Consider the following 19,182-nt stretch of genomic DNA (forward strand, 5'->3'; position numbering starts at 1 on the left):
ATGTTGAAAAGATTTCTCACTGTCTCATTTATTAAAATGCTATCTGTGTACAATGAAATTGTGACCTGCTCCTGAGAAAATGTTCACAATACTATTATTGTTGACTTTAACTCTTTGCGGTTCTTTGACTTTATCGGAGGTTCCTCCCGTTCCAGTGTTGGCGTGTTCGTTCCAGCCCCATGCCCAAACTGTCCCATCAGCTAACAGGCACACACTGTGCTCCGATCCTAAACTCAACCTTTGGACAGCCAGATCTGTAAATAAAAAGCATTATGTATTGATTATATTATCAATAATTTTAATTGCTTAAAAATAATATAGTTAGTGGTCATTTTCCAAGACAGACAAACATTTGGTTGTGATTTCATGCTTTCGGATAGCATTGCTGTACATTGAAAAATCTGATTTTATTTCTACTGGTGTAGGTAATTGAACAGCATTTAAGAAAGCATTTCAGGATTACTGCGGTGCTTTTTAAAGTGAAGATACTTCCGAAACTTTTGCTTCATTCTTGTTTCCCTACTACCCTATGCAACAAAAAATCTCTGACTGGGAGTGCTATAAATATGCAGTTCCACAGGAAGATTTTTTCACCCTTAGAGCGGCAATTGGCGGCCGGCGGGCCAGATCCGGCTCGACGAAGTGCTACAGATAAGATAAGGGAACCTCTGCGCTATATAATGCTGCCAGGCACCACACTGAAACGTGACGACGATGGGCGAACAGACAAGCAGTCACAAGCGGACTGACTGAGCAGGCTAGCATGCGCAAAAAATTGATTTTCAAGTTCTGTGAAGGTTCTATTCAAGTTCTGTTATTATTTCAGGTCTTTTAAACAACTGACCAATTATGATTTAATAATAGAACTTGAAAATCAACTGAAATTTGATTAATTGTTAAAAAATTTTGAAACAACCCACCCTTAAATTTACAGCATACTACTACTTTATTTTACGTGTATTTTTACAAGTTCATGCGAGCAGCTGACACATATTCCTCCTCCATAATATATTTTCAACTCCAAATGATGTCAACTGTTTATAAAAAAAAGTTTCAGCCAGTTTACTATTACATTTTATTTTTTTACAACTTTCGCGACCTCTCACTCACATACCCACTGTGGGTGCGTCAGCTGACTCTTGGTTCACTTATCAGTCATACTAAATCAAAAAGATAACAATGGATTGGCGTAAAAACACTACCTAAAATGCATCGCTACCTCAAAGATTATCAGGCTGGGAGAAATATCTCCCAAAAGCACTCTACGGGTGTTTGATTTGACATCTGCAAGAAATATCTCCCAAGATTGCTCTAGGGGGTATGTATATTACAAGCATCACAACATTATTAGTTATGTAGTAGTATTTGTAATAATTTATTACTTATGAATTTTGTTTGACATGATTCTTTTAGTGACTAAATTAGTTTCTTTCTTTTGCTAATGAAAATATTGGATGTTCAACCCAGCCCTGTGTGATGGATACTTGTTTGAATGGTTTAAAACTTTTACCAACCTTTAATATTTGGCGCATTATGTGATTGTTCTGGATTATAATCACATGCCAGTTGTCCGTAATTGTTTCTCCCCCAATAGATAGTTTTCCCATTATTCAGGAGAACAGCACTATGGGTCCACCCAGAATATATACTTGAAATGTCCCCAAGACAGTTTGATAAAACGGCTACCTTTATTGGGAAAAATACTTGGTCAAATACATTCTTATTACAGCCAAGCTGTCCGTGACTATTGTCACCCCACGCATACATAATATTATCGGTTTTGGACCAAGCTAAGGTATGGTGCTGGCCGCATACAGCATTTTCAATATTTACGAGGCCAGGTATCTTTTTAAATGTATCAGAATTGAGAATGGAATCTCCCAAACCAAGCTGACCACGCTTCCCGCAGCCTGTGGACCAGACACATCCGTTTATATCGACCAAGATGGTGTGCCGCATTCCCATGCTTATTGTCTTGCCCTTGAGTTCCAGCTGTATGGGTTTTAAAGCGTTGGGAAAATGTTCCCTCGGGAGACCGAGTTGACCATACGCATTTGATCCCCATAAATAAAGCACATTTTTTTCTGTAATGGCAGCGCTGGAATCCCAACCAGTGCAGATTTTAATGAAAGTTAATCCACTAAGGTCCCAGTTCCTGGTGAAAGTGTGACAGTGGTTGTTTTCTATGCTCTTGTCCACAAAACCTAATTGCCGCTGGTGATTCCAACCACAGGCAAATATCCAGCCGTTTTCATTGATAAGCAGGGAATGTCCTCCACCTCCTGATATTTCTTTAACTTCACCGGTCCATGTTTGTATAACTGGCTGCGGAGTCGTACATTGTTCAGACACTGTTCCTTGTCCTAGTTGGCCATGGGAGTTTGCACCCTTGAACCAAAAAATAAATTTAAGTTATTATCGAGTTATGGACATTTTACAGACTTGTAATTATTTACATGACTTGTATATTATGTAACACAAAGATTTTCCTAGTCTTTTGGTTTTCAGAAACCCACGATTTTATACGTTCATACCGATTCAATCCAGGAAAAGAGATGGAACATAAAATAAAATGTAATAATTGTTTTTTGAATTCTTACCCATGATAAAACATTCATAATAAAAAGTTTGGATATTTCAAATCTATCTTATAAAATGATTATATAACAGCAACTTATAATTCAAATCAACAATGTTAAAAATGGAGACAATATTATGAAGAAAAAAAATGTTATCGAATAATAATATTGAATTCCAATGACACTGACAGCTAGCTTCTAGGTTAGGTAATTTTGACAGATGAGTAACAAATGTCAAAATATTCTATGGCTAAAAAACGCAAACAAACAGTTCTTGCCTAGATTTTTCGAAATACGCGGTAATTTCAAAATACCGTCACGTATCTGTTACCATGGAGACAATAAAAATAAAACATTGCGCTTTTGTTTGCGTTTCTGTCGGTCTAGAAATGTCTAAATTTTAAGTATTATAATACAAAATATTTTACCTCAATAAATGCTATCTAAAGTTTAAGTCATGGAGAAATACTTGTCAGATGATTTTTTCAACTTGGATATATCGACAACTGAATATTCAGGTAAACGTGAAGAGAGTACATTCGATGAAACAATTGGACACATTGAAGACATGTTGCTAAATGAAGAATTTATTGTAAGTGTCTCAGATTATCTTACCTTATTTCAATATTGCAACTTCATTGCCTTAATCTATAATATAACACAACATCTCCATTATTATTATAGGATATGATTTCATCATTCATGGAGAAACATTGGTTTGAGTTTGAAAACAATGAAGAAAATAAATTTGTGTATACGGATATCTTCAACGAATACACCCTCACTGTTGAAAAATTTATAGATAATTTCTTAACTAGCAGGATGAAAGGGTTCAAAATGGATAACTTCCTTTCTGAACTTCAGTAAGTACAATTATTTAATCACCCACAATGCTGCATTTGAAATGTAGTTAGCTTAATTTAAATCAATGGTAAATATTCGGAATCGCTGGACAAGGATTATATGAAATATTTTTAAATAAAACCTTCCGATTTACCTTAATTACTATAAAAGGAATCTGACAATCTGAAATCAATTTCTCCAGATGTTACTCGCAACATAGGCTTATTCTTTGGTTCTCCTGCTCTAAACAAATACCCTATTTTTTACAAGCTTCATCTAAATAAAGCAGAGGCCTCCAAATTTTTAGTCTACGGGCCATACTGACTCCTTCACTAAGTCCCAAGGGGCCCAAGGGCCCACACTTAGTTATGTAGAAAAATTGTACCTACTGAAATTCTCTCAGTAAAAAGTTATAGCCGATCAATAACTCCGATCGAAAATTGGAACCGAAATATTGTGACGTCATATGATTATACTATATCCACCAATGAAACATTCTGAAAGCCTATGGAATTAACTTTCAGAGTTTTTCATTGGTGGATAGTACAATGTGAGTAGTTTATTTATGATCTAAGGTTAAAATCTTGACCAAACCAACTTATGGAAAGAGGGTCGAGTTATCAATCTACAGAAGTTGATTTATGGTTACAGCTCCATTAATCTTATTTCATAATTATAATGTTTAATTTCATTATGTGAATTACCTTTGTATGACATTTATTGCACGGAACTAAGAAATCCCGGATAGAGCATTAGTGCGATTTTGTATGAATGGCATTGAAGCCAAATCTAGAGTGAGGGGAAAATGGCTGGCAGCCATCTTGTATTGAACTGATTTGTGTGCATTGTGAATAATGAACTATTTTTATGTAGTTATAAAGGTTTATGATTTTTGGGAGTATTTGATGCGACAAAGAATGGATACGTCATTAAAAAATTTAATTAGGTTTTGGTATTTTCCATACATCTTCCCCATCACCCCGGGGCTTCAAATTGTTCTCGAATTGCTCAGTCCAGGGTTTTTTAGGTCCATGACTTATTGTAAGTTTTTAGGATAAATCTTATTAGTTATAGTTAAAATTTTCAACTTCAGTATTATGTCAGTTTATTTCTTGATTGGTCGTTAGTAAATTTTCAAATTAAAATAAACTATGGCGGGCCCTTGTTTTGAGACCCTTGCTCTAGACTAGAAACTGTTCAGAAATTATACTCATTGAATTGATTTTAGGATAAAAAAAGTGGAAATGGAGGGAGAGGTGTATGAAATTCTACTCTCCATGTCGGACTTTGTAATGTTCAAAGAAATGATGCTGGATTACAGAAATGTAAGTAGCTTAGTTCCTAAATGCAATTGAGAATAATCTGTCTTCTTATATATAAAGATGAGTGTCTGTGGGTTGTTTTTTTTTTTTTTTTATACAAATCTAGTTTTATTTAGAGATTGATGAAATTTTGCACACTTGACGTTCAGAAAGAGGATAATTACTGTCTACATCTGATTTCGAAAAACTCTGCGTAAAACTCGGGCAAAGCCGGGGACTTCAGCTAGTTTAATCATAATAACCTCGCACTAAAAAAATCAATCTCTATATCGTCGCATTAATTCGTAGAATGCGTAACTCCCAAATGTAAAATTTTACAGGAGGCACAAAAAACCTCGTAGTGAAAAAAAATGAAAGACGGCTTATTCTTTTTATTTATGTTTCGAACATATAATATATTTGGAAATTTATTTTCAATCATTAAACTTTTGTAAGTTAAGGCTTTCTATTTCAAATCGGAGTTAGGAAGTTTACGTAAAAACCGAGAATGGAGATACGCATTTTACAAAAGATACATACTTTTCTGCGAACAGTTTTATGAACAAACTTGCGGAAAATTTGGGAGATAGGAATTTTACATTTACAAAATAAAACACAACAATGTATGTGTATGTCGAGGCAGTCTATTTAGATGCATTTTAATGATGCGGAAGGTTATCGTTAAAGGAGTGGTAATCCTTTTCTAATGTCTGTTTTAAGTCTTGTAAATGCTGGTACTTTTCCTTCCTTAAGGGATTAAATCTGACTCTCAAGTGAAATCTTCAAACTCATCATTACAGATTCGGCGACGGTTTTGTGCTGGGTGAGATCTACACTGACCGGGAGTAGTCGTGTCAGAGATGATCGTTAAGTGACGCTTGGAGTTGATGAAGGAGATTGTAGAAGAATTTGATCTGACCTTGTCGATCACCCTTGTTGTCCTGTAGAAATAAAACTGATGTACTTACTAGGGTTTGCAAGACCCGAGCAAAGAGTAGCCATGACAGGAAACGTTGTGAAAGAGACTCCTCAGAGTGTGAAGATAGGTGGGAGAGACTTGAAAGTGGAACTGGTGAGCAAACATGTGCTTTAAGCGTAGAAACTCTTCATGCTCAGCATCACTTTGGAGTAAAGTGAACGCTTCATCTTGCCCGGCTGGTCGATCCCGAGGCGAGAAGAAAGGACGTCGATAGATGCGTGCGTTCCTGCGTACAATGCAGGACAATTGACCCTCCACCATCATCCCATGAAGCGGGTAATCTTAATGTTGTGACAACCTGGAGTCGCTTGGCAGTTGATGTTACTCATTTCGGTAGGAAATGTTTACTCACATTTATCGATTGCGGTCCAAGTAGATTTGCCGTGTGGCGGGAAATCGAGTCAGATAATGCAGCTTCGATTATCAGACATTTGGAAGAAGTGTTTCGGGAAAGAGGCCCGCCCAAAGTAGTTCTCATGGATATTTTGGGTTTGTTTGAAGAGGACAGTGAAGAACCGGATCCGGATATGCATCAGGAGGAGATCCACTTGCAAAGAGATGGTGACCTTGAAGAAGAGATAATCACAGAACAAGGACCTATTAGGTATTTAAGAAACCGCAGAGGCACATAAAACAAGAGAGCTACGGCAGAGCATCACACGGTGCAGAAGACGTCAGTTTAGACTACAGATACAAAACACTATTCGTGACTTCACAATTAAAATTAAGGTTATAAAATGTTCAAAATTGATTAATCAACTTATCTCAGTTAATTTCACGGTAAAACTATTACACCGTAAATAAATTTCCTCAGTCAAAAACACAACAAGCGTGCACGGCTCACCGGCCAATACTGAATTAAGGAGTTACGAAGTATTCGCGAGTAAAAATGGCACCATAATTTTACGCAGTTTCCTAATTTGTGTTTATCTAAAAGGTAAATTTTTTTTTTAATTTTCGAGTTTTACTAGTCGATGCGGGTCTAATTTTAACACCAGATGGCATTAAAAACGTATTTTCGAAAAATTTGGAGTTACGCAGTCTACGAATTAATGCGACGATATGTAACAGTTTTGATTTGAGTATGAGATTACTACTACTGGGTGTGAAACCATCTAATATGCTAATTTATTTGCATGGATATTTGTGAAAAACTGGAACTCTGAATGCCTTTTGCACAAATAATTAATAAAAGGAAAAAAGTTTAATGGTAACTTTTTTAGGGCATTAGCTTAAAGATTTTTTAAAAATGAAAACAATATTATTATTGTAAAGTATTTATGATATATTCCGATAATGGTTTCAGATGAAGGAGGGATCGACAGCCGACTTCAGCTCTGACATTTTCATAACAAGTCTGTCCAAATAAAACAACTGTGAATTTTGTAAAAAATATGTTTTCATATCCTAGAATGAATTGTACAAAATAAAGTGTCACTATAATTTTAATACAAAGTAATTTAAAAAAAAATCAGCTTAGCAATGTAAATTTAGTGCATGAGGATCTGCATCTGGGTGAGCTGGCTGTAGGTGTCTCCGGGCATTCGGTACGGGATGTTCCCGGCGAAGCTTGTGAGCGCCTCGGCCTGGTCTCGGAGGAACTCCACTTGCTGGAAGGAGAATCGTTAGATTAGTCACGTGTTGCAGATAAGGGTAAACGCAGGATGATACCTTCAGGATTCATCAGCTTCAATGATTCCAGTATCTGGATACTGGAATTTGATCTTAAAGTATTGGGAAGATCCAATCCCTCTTGAGTTTGTCTAGTCAAAAAGGGTACAAAAATAAAAATGTTTGTTTGTAAAAAATCATAAATCTCCAAAAGTTCGTCACCGATTGCTTTGAAATTTTGGCACAACTTTGCATTGGAATAAGCAGGTGCTTTTATATACCAAGATTATATAGTTGTCACCTGTGACAGGTAAAAACATGCATCTTTTGAAAAACAGCACCATCTGTTGGACAAACATGCTTTTTGAAAAACAGCGCAATCTATTGGACAAACATGCTTTTTTTGAAAAACAGGGCCATCCGTTGGACGTAAAAGCAACACGCGCTATTGTTTCTCCATCTGCACAGACAGACTGAGCCACGGCAACGTGTGGCGGGGTAATTAATATAAATAGAGAGTTAAAAATTTTCAAATTTCAGCATTGGAGAGTTAAAGAGTAATTAATGTAAGTTTAAAAGCAAGTTTCAAAAAGTAATGGCAGGAAATCACATCAATAATATTTTCTATAAATATGTAACATCTGATAAAAAATATTAAATAGCAGCAGTGTTGATTTAATCACTTAGGATGGGTTATTTCATAGAATTTGAATAATTAATCATATTTCAACGTTAATGTTCAAGTTCTGTGAAAGTCCAATGCAAGTTCTGTTATTGTATCATTATGGGCCAGTTACATCACAGAACTGAAATAATAACAGAACTTGCATTGAACTTTCACAGAACTTTAAATTAACCTTGAAATTTGATTAATTGTTGAAATTCTAGGAAACAATGCGTACATACTTAATTTTTCACCATGATACATGTGAATTTAAACATTAAGGTTGAACGCAATGTACCTACATTATAATCTACACGTTCATAGTGATTCAATCCAATATTGTATTTGTATGCCTCTCTTGAAAGAATTGAGTTTTTATACGGACAAAACAAATTGTTCTTTTTCATATTCATACTGCGTATGTACAGGAGCAAATAAATAATTCGTTCTAATATTTTAAAGCATTACTTGCAAAAAGCGTGTTTAAAAAAGTAATTAAATTAACGCCACCTATGTACGCATAGATTATAACGTATGTTAGGTTTACCCTTAGCTACTGCACCGTTTCGTTATTATCCAAGTACTGTGAAACAAACGGCATCTGATGAAATAATAACATAACTTGTATAGAACTTTCACAGAACTTTAGTTTTAACTTTGAAATTTGATGAATTGCTCAAATTCTGTGAAACAATCCGTCCTAACTATCTTAGCTAAATATCAACAGATAATACAATCTCCTCCTTGTTAATGTAGCCAATTTCGGTTAAGACAAAACCATACAAGATACTGTCCTGTGCAAGTATGTATACAAAAAGAATTGCATTACTCGACTCAATATGTTACATTTACTTACATTGACCCTAGAAATGAACCATTGCATCTCTTCACCTTGTTTGCTTTCTCGTGTATCCAATAGCAAAATTATAAATTTATCTTAATCTTAAGTCTACCTTGTCTTTCCCCTCCTGCGCCATGTGGTCGTTGCAGCGCAGTGCCTGGTAACGGCTGTAGAGGATGGTGACGGTGGCGAGCAGCAGGTCGGGCACGGCGCGGCAGACCTCCCCGCTGAGGCGGCGGAAGGCCGACACGCGCTCCTGCTCTTCTTCCGAGCGCAGCGGCACCAGCTTGCACGCAGTCAGAGTCTGAATAGATGAAGATAAGCTGATTATGCTGGCTCTTTGATTGTTAACTTAAGTAAGCTAATCAGTAATCATAATAGGGGCCATACCTTAGTGTCGTTTGGACATTGACTCTTTGAAAAAATTTATTGGCTGAGCACACAGTCCAGTTTTAACTCAATCAATTTATTTGTGCATTATGTTTCTATTTTCGAAAATCTGAAGCATCTGCTTTATTATTCAAGCAAACCCAACTTTGACTATGGTTTTCAGTAAAGATTATTTTTTCAAATGTGAAGTCGTGTTTATTTTTACTTCTTAATCATATTATTTTTCAATTTTTTGGAACCTACCTGCATGAAAAAAGAATCATCATTGAGAAACAGATCTTATGATTTCAGCGGAAATTTTGGTTTTGATTTATTAAATAAGAGAAAATTATTAACATACTATTTATGAAGAGAGGTCTACTGTTTAATATATCAGTAAAACTAAAACTACCCATTTAATCTGTCTATAAAGACATATGGTTAGTTCCAAATTTAGCAAATCCAAATCTTACCTGAAGTGCGGTAGTAAAAAAAGTCATTTGTAATATCCTCGCATTATTCTTGCCGTCAGGAAAAACCTTTTAACCTTTTGAAAAGGTTGCCAACTACAGATATATTACAATATAAAAACTAACCTCCATTGCCCCGACGTAATTATTAGCGTGATATTGATCAAAGAAGTTGAGGAGCTGCGTGAGGGTGTTGAAGGTGAGCTGTATGTGGTTGGGCAGGGGCGTGTTGGCGTGCCTCTCCTTGAGGTCCTGGCAGGTCTGTGCCAGTCTCTCCCTCAGGGAGCCAGGCCGCATGGGCTCGCTCACTATCTGGCTCAACAGGGTGCAGCACAACTCAAACACACGCTCCACATTCTGCAAACATTACGTACAGATTCTTAAAAAGGTGCAATTTTACAATACGTATCTACTTTTCAATATCAATTCTTCCAGGGCTAAAATATCAAAGATTGCATAGACCTTCGCATAAAGCTGAAAATTGATTGGACATTATAACATGTATTACCATATTTTTTAAGTACTATTGCATTTGATCTAAGGAGGACCGCAAAAAAACAATTTAATGAAAAATGTGAACTTTGATATCATTATTATGAGCTGACAATAATTATCTGTAACATTTCAGTCAATTTTTTTTTTATTTAAAAAAAAACAGCCAATTTACTTACTCCGGCTAAATCAAACATGTTAATGGCATCTTCGAAGAGACCCTTCTTCACTAGATCTTCTGCCACATTTGCAGCTATAACCTGAAAACATAAAATATAAATCTATTAAATCTGGTTCATCGCTCCTAAAATATACAGTGCTTTAAACACCGATATAAAGTCAATTAATTCTATATGTATACCTTTTTACTATCCATGTTCAACACTGACTATTTGAAAGGGGACGGGCCCTCTTTAAAGAATACATGAGTTCCTAACACTATTAAAAAAAAAAAAGTTTTGACTCATTTATTTCTATTGGTTTCTATAATATGAATTTTTTAAACTTTTGTTTTACCATAACAATTTTCTTTTCTGTTACGTTTTAATATTGTTATTCTTACATAAATCATGTAGAACTAACATAATACGGGCATGAGCCTAGTATGGCAGTTGAGAGTCACCAAAATTGTAATTTTTTAATATTTATAAAATAAAAATAAAAATATTAAAACATACATAAATATTAACTACTTACAAAAACAAAAAAAACCTTTTTTATGTTCATTGTTGCACCCTACATACACTCTACATACATATCTACAAAACTTTTTACTTTACTGACTTTTTTCTGTAGAATTCAGAAAAATTGATATCGGGTATAACTTTGTGTACACTAGAAGTGATTTTACACAAAAACAGAGCTATACAAATTATCCAACAATTATTATTAAGTACAAGGGCGTGTAAAAGGGGTGGTTTAGGGGGTTCAAACCCATCAGCCTTAGTATTGTGAAGGAAAAAACGGAATAGTAGATAACATTCTCCTTAATTAATGTGGTGTAAATAATAAGTTATGGTAATTAGAGGTCCCCCATGTGAATGCTGTAGCTACGCCCTTGATTAAGGATTATGTGTAAAATACCTTGCTGTCGGTGATCGAGGAATTAAATTGGTCCACAAGTCCCCGGGTACGGACTCCTGTGATGGGGTCAATGCGTCCAAATATGATGTCATAATTCCTACACTCCAGGGCCATGTCTCCAACACACACCATGAACATGTTTCTTCCATTTGAATCCTTCAAATTCCTAAAAAACAAAAAATAATAACTTCAATTCAAAAGTGAAAGAGTGGGATATTAAATTTGTATAAACTAGATGTTTATCAAATCAAATAGAAAATAGGCACACAATGTGTAATATAATTAGAGTGTAACTAAAATGTACATATTATTACTAACCTTAGGAAGTAGAAATACTGTAACGCCTCAGAGGGGTCTGTGACTTCGAATTTTCTAACATAAAGTAAAATCAGACGGGTTAAATTAAGTCGGCGGAGAGGTGCGGGGTCTTCAATGTCCACAGAAACTGGAAATAAAAAAGTTTTACAATGTTTTTAAAATTATAATATCAAGTCCCGTCTTCTCCGGATTAATCGGAGCCTGTGGAACTATTGTATTCCCAATTGGGGTATGTTGTAAGGCTGTAAGTAGTGGGGAGGGAAGAGGAAGGTTGGGAAGTACCTGGCTATTCTGATCTGGTCATCAAACATGCCAAAAGCCAATTAACGCAATGAATAGTGATCTTGATCTTGGTGAAAGAATCTAGTACTCTGATTATGATGGAGGAAGTATTGTAATTTGTTAATAATTGTAAGAAAATAATGTGGATTAATGTACATATTAGTTTCTTACTTAGAGGCGCTTGCACAGTTCGTGGTCCACCCAGAAGGTATAATTCATTCAAAGCAATGGCCATGTGAACGGCGTGTATTTGATATCTGCAAAAAATAAAGTACTTTTAAGCAAAGCATTCATTAGGTCAGTATATAATTAACATTGAATAAATAAGTTGAAACTGTTCTATTAACCTTGGAATGCGGGAGAGGAATTCAATAGCGGGCTCAAACTGACCAGTGAGAGCTAATACTTGGAAGTACACCAGGGGCTGTTCATATGCCCTGTAGTGAGCTTCACCTGGAACAGAGAAAGGAAGAAATACATAAGTTTATAATTCCTTCACGAATAACTGTAACGGATATGCCTTTCAAAGTTCAATCAGGGTGTTGATTAGTAATAAATTATTGTCCCCTACTAAATTTATAGGTATCGCAGCCAGAGTTGACCCGAACACAGTACTTACCCAGATTGATTGCTTGCGTACAGCACATTTAAAACTTGTTCATAAAACAAAATTTCAGTAAAATTACAAATAGTTCATTTTTAATTGTGAATATAATTGGGAGCCATTTATTGGATAACCAATACCTCAAGTGGTTCACTACGTTTCGTGACTTAGCAGCGGTGCCCGGTGGGCGGCTCAAGAGGTCCAGAAGCGGAAGTTCATTTAAAAAATATATATTTGTTACTATTCGTTAATTGATATGCCAATAGATTTGTAGGTATCTCATCAATTGTTAAACATTATTTATAATTTTCATTAATAAACATGTCGCTTCGCAACTTCGTATGAGTAGTAATTAATGGAATAGGAATATTAATTAATCGATGAATTAGGAATACAGAGTTATCCTGTAATATTTAATAAATATAAACTACAATTATTGCAGTCTTATAATTTTAGGGGTCATTGTCCTATTGACCTCATGTTTCAGCCGCCCATGGTGCACGGGTTCATGGGGTGAGGTTTGTCTGGTTCTTAGCGGCAGATGAGTCTGTCCACTGACACAGCATCACCAAAGATGACATAGGCCTCGAGGGAAATTATTTTCGCCAGGGCCTCCTGTGTGGAGCTAACGTAAAATATTTTTAAAAAATACTCAGTAAAGAGTACTTTCTCGCTTAAAACAACATGCAGGCATAAAAAAGACAAAGGGTTATTTCTCGGTGACCTTTGGCAAGGACATTCAACAGGAAGAAAAAAACATAATATACCCTGATACACACAATCCTAAGGTGTCGTTTGAGTCAATTCTAATTGCGCGACCTATAATATTGTCCCCTACAGAAAATTCTAACCCTAGCAATACTTATATAATCTTACCATATTCCTCGAGTATTAATTTTTGCAAATCGGAGAATGTGAATATTTCTGAATCAGCCGAGGAATTGGAATCTTCCTTGATGAGGCTTAGTTTAAGCCACAGATAGTCATCAGCTGTCTTGGCCACCTCCAAGTGCTCATCACTGACATCGCAGCATCCCAAAATACAGTACACCTGATGAAGCAAATAAAAATTATGGCAAAATATAAGGCACAATCCGCAGAGAAAGCGTAGAATTTTCTTAAAATGGAACTAAAATTTTTTGTGATGTTATAATGCAGGGCTTCCCTAACTGTGAGTCGTGACGCCCCGGGATCATCCCAGGGGCGTCGTGAGGCAATCTTTATAGCGAGAATATCGTTCCATCAGCACTGCAGCGTGGGTTTTATTACCGTTTGCGACATCATACTTGTGTGAGACAGGTTTCTCTACAATTGCAGTAATTAAGAATAAGAGTTATTAAGAGGCAGAGACGAGAGTGGCGATTTCGAAACTTCAACCTCGTTTTGAGAAACTATGCTCAGAAAAGCAAGCACATCCTTCTCATTAATACCAAAGAAAAAAATTGCTTTTTTATCTTTTTTGTTTGCTTCCATTTTTGTGTTTATGTTGTGTTCTTTATTTTCTAATAAAAAATTTAGATACTATTTGGAGTTTTTCTGACAAATTGTTATTGGGTAACGTACCCCATATTACGTGACCCGTTCAGGGGGGGGGCTTCAAAATACTACGCTTGGTACAAATGAGCGGCGGGGGGTTTAGATTTTTAGTCACCGGGGGAGGGGGGGGGAAGGGTCGCAAAAATATGGCAACTTCCCAGGGGCGTCACAGTTGAAAAAAGTTTGGGAAGCCCTGTTATAATGATTAAAAATGTGAGGTTATGCTTGAATTTGATAGTATGATATTGGACAGGAAAAAAGCATAAATTTTTTTATATCTAGCCTTTTGTAGAGCTTATAATAATATTTGGCGCCGTTTTCATGAAAAATCACTTCAAGGGGGCTGTAAAAATATATTTATTAAATAATAAATACAGATGGCTTACAACTAGGATTCAAAATAACTAGTGACTTACATCTAAGACATATTTGTAATGACTCACGACTAAAGTTCATAACTACTGACTTGCGTGTTTCTCCGCTGAAATAGTTTTGTTTTAATTACTTTCATTTAATATGTCTAACTAACTCAATTCCCGGCGCTTTTTTAAAAACTATGGGCTTCACGCATAGTTCATCAAAATTTCATTTGGACAGTGACCTTCCTCTTGTTTTGAAGGTCAAGTGTGTCAAATTTCATCAACATCAGAATAAAATGTAAATTTCCATACACTTTAAATCCGGCTGCCCTCCACAGACACTCTCCTTTATATATTAGAAGATAAGTGGCTTATTTGATACATATAATAAAAAAAAAAAACTTTCCATTCAATTATCTCACTAACCGTAAAAATTACAACAACTTTGAATATTAAATTTCCTTGCAATATGATGTCAAATGATCTATTTTCTGGAATTTCTGAACACCTTTTGACGTTGATGTGAAAAATATTCACCTGGACCAAGGTAACCTTTTTTTAAAGTTACAATATTTTTCTTTGTGGTGCCAATCTTGGTGTTACTATTTAAACAATCGCTGCGCCCTCCTTTTTATCTTACTTGACGTACTGTAAAATAAAGAGGTTAGAAACTCCCAGTAGGGAAAATGAATCAATGAAGCACCTTGGATATGTGGATATGAAAATGTGATCAGTACTCACAGCTTTTTTGTAGGGGTCTGTTGTATTTCTGATGTTCCTACTGTACTGGAAGTTGATGGACGTTTGCAGTTTGTTATTTAGGGGGCAGCCAGGCTTCTTGATGAGTTCTTCCAGAACTTCTATGAAGTCTTCAAATCCTGGTCTGAAATAAAAAATTAATAATAATTATTACGCCAACGTCTGGACGGTTCCGGCCCTTTGATTGGTCGAATTCAAATCTTATGTTTTGGGTGAATTCCACATAGCGTTGGCGCAAAATTTCACGCATTCGTTCCTTGAAAATGTCAATCCCTCCTTTACCGGCCGCTGGAGAGTTTCCCTATTGGCCTACAGAGCGCACCTCTGGCGGCATAATAGCGAATAATTTCATTTGAAATAATCCATAACAAATACGTACAATTTCATCTATTCAAACTACCGTTTTAATACGCATTTAAAAATAAAACAAACATTTGATTCAACTTAATGACAATAAACAACAACTCTTTGCAGTTACGATTTATAAAAATATTGATATTTAATATTATTTATGTAAATAATAATTCCGCACCATTTTGACAGAGCACTGATATGAAGCTTGTGCATAATACGCGTTTGTTTGTAGGAAGTGTAGGCACTGCCAACCCAATAAAAAACATGAAACACAATCGGAAGCTAGAAACGCTTCTTTGATTGTAAAATAAGCCAACAAATCTCTAATCTGACTTGTACTTATATGTATAATAAAATGATAGGTTAGGTTAACTGTTGTTGGTATCACTTAAACTGGGCGAAGCCCAATGAAGTGCCGCCCGCAGGGCCTAGCTGCAAAAAAAACGCGGAGCGATTCAAGATAGAACTGCTAGTTAATAATAATTATCTTGAAATCACTAACATATTTATTGTTCTACATTACTCTCTTCAGCCTCATAAAAATGTCCCCTTCAAATAAAATTTTTCCTTCCAACTGAAACTGGATAAATCAGAAAAGTGGCAAAACAGATAAAATAACAGGTTCAACTAGGCAAGGCTAGGTTAGGTATATTATAGATTGTGTTCAATGGTAACCGGATAAAAGAATAGGTAAGATTACGTTCTTCACTTTTCTTCAATGTCCTGTTTTGTTATAGATTGCATTCTACATACCCCGCATGCTTTGCGCAGTGCAGTGCCGCCTCCAAGTCTCCAGCCCGTAGGCAGTAGTAGACCATGGGCCACACGGGCCTGCCGTCCACCTGGCCGTCGGTGAGGCCCAGCAAGCCCTGGCCTTGCAAGCGGAGCCCCACGAAGCCCCGTACCAGCGGGAAGGTGCCAGGCACGCCACCCCGCTCCGCCAACTGCAGGTTGTCCATCACAATGCTGCGCATGTAGGCCTTGTATCTGAGAGGGGGACACATGAAAATCAAGTGAATCGTAATTGATAATGTACATGAAGACACAATTTTATAAAAAAGTTGACATTTGGCTTGATAGCCTGGGTACAGGTAGTCCAGGGCGTTTGAGGTAGTTTTCTCCTGGGATATTTTAAAATCTTCAAGCATAATAACTATCAACAACACCATACTGTGGATTTGTGCCCTTTGGTCTTGCAGAAGGCTTTTATTGGGCTGCTGTGTTGTTGATTATTAATTTTGACGGACTTTAGAAAAATAGTGTGGCAAGAACCTACTGTAAATAATTGTTTCATTCACTAGCCACATTATTCTCTCAACTTTGGCAACACTAGCGGTTAGCCTCATGGTGTTCAGCCGACAGTTGTGAGCAACATTCAAAATACACGGACTGCAGTGTTGTTTTGTAATGTTTTTTCTATGACAACTATGCATCTAGTTAGGTGCCTAAAGCTATCAATATCGAGTGCTTGTAACAGTCCGTGTATTTCCCGCATAAAGGTCAATCAATTTGATAGCGGTACATGGTTCATATTATGTTTTTATTAATTCAAAATACCTCTGCTGTAAATAATTCCTTCCTTGAGCTATGAGTGCCTTCTGGACAGCCGGAGAAGCCCTGGACTTGGTGGGGTCCTCATTACGAATCAACGGAGGAATGCTGGACATTGTTTTGATTATACTCCACATTTCTTGAACTTTCTGCAAAATTAAAGAAAAAAAAAATTATAATACATACTTATAAAAATCTAATCAAAAGACCAAGAAGTTGCAAAAAGTAATGAGTTCAGGTTGCTGGCATTCAGTAATGTGACTAAAATGACTGTTAGTTTCAACATTATTATATCTTCTTGAATAAATTGTAGCAAACAATATGATGTATTATTATTTGCCAGTAAAATGGATATTTTATTATATTTTATTTTATTTAAAATGGTATCTTATTATTTGCCAGTAAAATGGATATTTGAAATAGAGATGATATTATGTTGACATTGTAAATTAAGAGTTTTTCATGAACATATTTACTGCTTTATAGTGAAAGAAGTATGGTAGACAGAGCGGAAATAAGCAATATTCAATTTGACTGTAAATCCCTTCAAACTAATAATTTTGTGAATTCACACAACATTTTTTTGCAATTTTGTTACAAAATAAACCAAACTAACCGGATCATTGAAGTCCTCGGCAACTTGAGAGAACTTCTGAACGAGCGAGGGTCTCATGGCCCCTTGCAGGACTATCTTGTTGTGCTGGTTGACCTGCTTGGCGTAGGCCATCTCCTGGTCGTCCAGCATGGAGTGCACCATCCTGCTCGAGGTGTCCATCAGCGCTGGTGACTCGGGGGCCTTTTTCAGGTCCAGCCAGTTCTGCGATGGCCCAATCATGGCGTTCATGAGCTTGATCTTCTCTTTGTTCCATTCGGAAACCTTGTGCTCCCATTTCTGTTCCTCAATTGCCTGGAGCGACTGAAAGATAAAGTTGTTATTATTAAAGATTTGGTACCATTAATAGACCAATATAAATAATGCAAGCGAAAATAAGAGGGAAATGGGTATTGGATTTCTTTTGCACGGAAAAATTAGAATATTTAAAAAGTAGTATGGAATTTGAAACACAGTTTATCTAATAGACAGCAAGGATGAAAGTAAAGAGTAAGCAGGAGAAGTTTAGTTTTTTTATAGTGATTAATTTACCATAATGTCAACCACAGGAGATAAAATCACTGATCTCCATACTATCAGTGCAAACGGATACTCACAGATTTGTTGACTTCATCAGCGAGAGATAAAATTCCATTCTCTCTCTCATTCCGTAAGAAACTTTCAATGTCAGAATCGCCAATCGGATGTAATGGTTCAAATGTCCTGCGAGAACTCAATGTCTCCAGTTTTTGAGATATTTGGGGAAGGTCTATTCCTTTGGACCCAAGTAAAAGATGCCTGAAAAAAAGGTGTCAAAATAATAAAAGATCAACACATCGGTGTTTACATAAAACGGTTTTAAAGATATTCTTATTACGCTTGAATATCATGAGCTCCTGTCTGTGTTACTCTTGAATATAACTCCTGGGAAGCTTCCAGAACCTGGCCAAGGGACCTTTCAACCCTTGGTAACTCTTCGTTGCCTTCAACATCGGTAGCCAACTGTTCTGCGGCATGTAGGAGTGAACTGAAGTCGGAGTCACCCATGTTTACAATCTGATGGGAACAAAATAAAATAAAATTCATCACTTCATAACAATCAGAATACTAAAATTTGCAAGAGGTTTAAAAGTATTATAAATAAGAAGCGGAAATTACTAGCCTATAAATGAAGCTTCCCGCTAAATAATGTTTAGTGATGTTTTATAAGTCAATCATACAAAATATTAAGTACAGGTTTATAATATGTATAACAAAAAATCTTACTAACCAAATTATCTTATTCTAATGGGACTTAATGGTAACGGGCCGATGGTATTTCTAATTGAAAATAAGCCGCCTTTTTGTGTCACAAGAACATAGCCAAACATAACCAAGAAATCATGAAGAAATTATTCAGTTAAGAATAATCGGGATAAGTTCGTTCGTTTAAAACACAAAATGTTTTCTCTATGAAAAACATCGCCCTTGTCAAAAAGTTAAAATGTGCATTCTATTTCCACAACATTACGCTAAAAGTTCTGATATCCTATAGTCTTTTGTACTACGTGCCAGCAGCCAATAGAGTTTGGTTAGTACCTACTTGAGTTTTAAAA

At 36.0% G+C, this 19,182-nt stretch overlaps 3 protein-coding genes across 3 annotated transcripts; 1 reads left to right on the forward strand and 2 right to left on the reverse strand.

Moving 5' to 3' along the window:
* Positions 1-31: 31 nt before the first annotated feature.
* On the reverse strand, positions 32-2,785 carry LOC149424578 (secretion-regulating guanine nucleotide exchange factor). The gene is made up of 3 exons (XM_089631418.1): positions 2,601-2,785; positions 1,515-2,388; positions 32-254 (listed from the first exon to the last, which is right to left on the reverse strand). Exons 1-3 carry the CDS (start codon positions 2,616-2,618, stop codon positions 40-42), a joined length of 1,107 nt encoding a protein of 368 aa, XP_089487544.1. The 5' UTR covers positions 2,619-2,785; the 3' UTR covers positions 32-39.
* Positions 2,786-2,957: 172 nt separating this feature from the next.
* Positions 2,958-7,131, forward strand: LOC149424579 (ADP-ribosylation factor-like protein 2-binding protein). Its single transcript, XM_089631421.1, has 4 exons — positions 2,958-3,171; positions 3,264-3,442; positions 4,651-4,747; positions 7,009-7,131. Exons 1-4 carry the CDS (start codon positions 3,037-3,039, stop codon positions 7,069-7,071), a joined length of 474 nt encoding a protein of 157 aa, XP_089487547.1. The 5' UTR covers positions 2,958-3,036; the 3' UTR covers positions 7,072-7,131.
* Positions 7,078-18,992, reverse strand: LOC149424580 (nuclear pore complex protein Nup93-1-like). Its single transcript, XM_089631420.1, has 16 exons — positions 18,858-18,992; positions 18,465-18,643; positions 18,205-18,385; positions 17,612-17,911; positions 17,002-17,144; positions 16,198-16,431; positions 15,073-15,214; positions 13,313-13,487; positions 12,180-12,285; positions 12,004-12,089; positions 11,551-11,677; positions 11,233-11,398; positions 10,329-10,409; positions 9,784-10,014; positions 8,931-9,122; positions 7,078-7,312 (listed from the first exon to the last, which is right to left on the reverse strand). Exons 2-16 carry the CDS (start codon positions 18,632-18,634, stop codon positions 7,193-7,195), a joined length of 2,454 nt encoding a protein of 817 aa, XP_089487546.1. The 5' UTR covers positions 18,635-18,643; positions 18,858-18,992; the 3' UTR covers positions 7,078-7,192.
* Between the last annotated feature and the right edge of the window lie 190 nt (positions 18,993-19,182).

The sequence above is a fragment of the Hesperophylax consimilis genome, chromosome 4 (assembly GCF_061612785.1).
Source record: "Hesperophylax consimilis isolate HC1 chromosome 4, BYU_Hcon_1.0, whole genome shotgun sequence".
In the NCBI taxonomy this organism is placed as follows: Eukaryota; Metazoa; Arthropoda; class Insecta; order Trichoptera; family Limnephilidae; genus Hesperophylax; species Hesperophylax consimilis.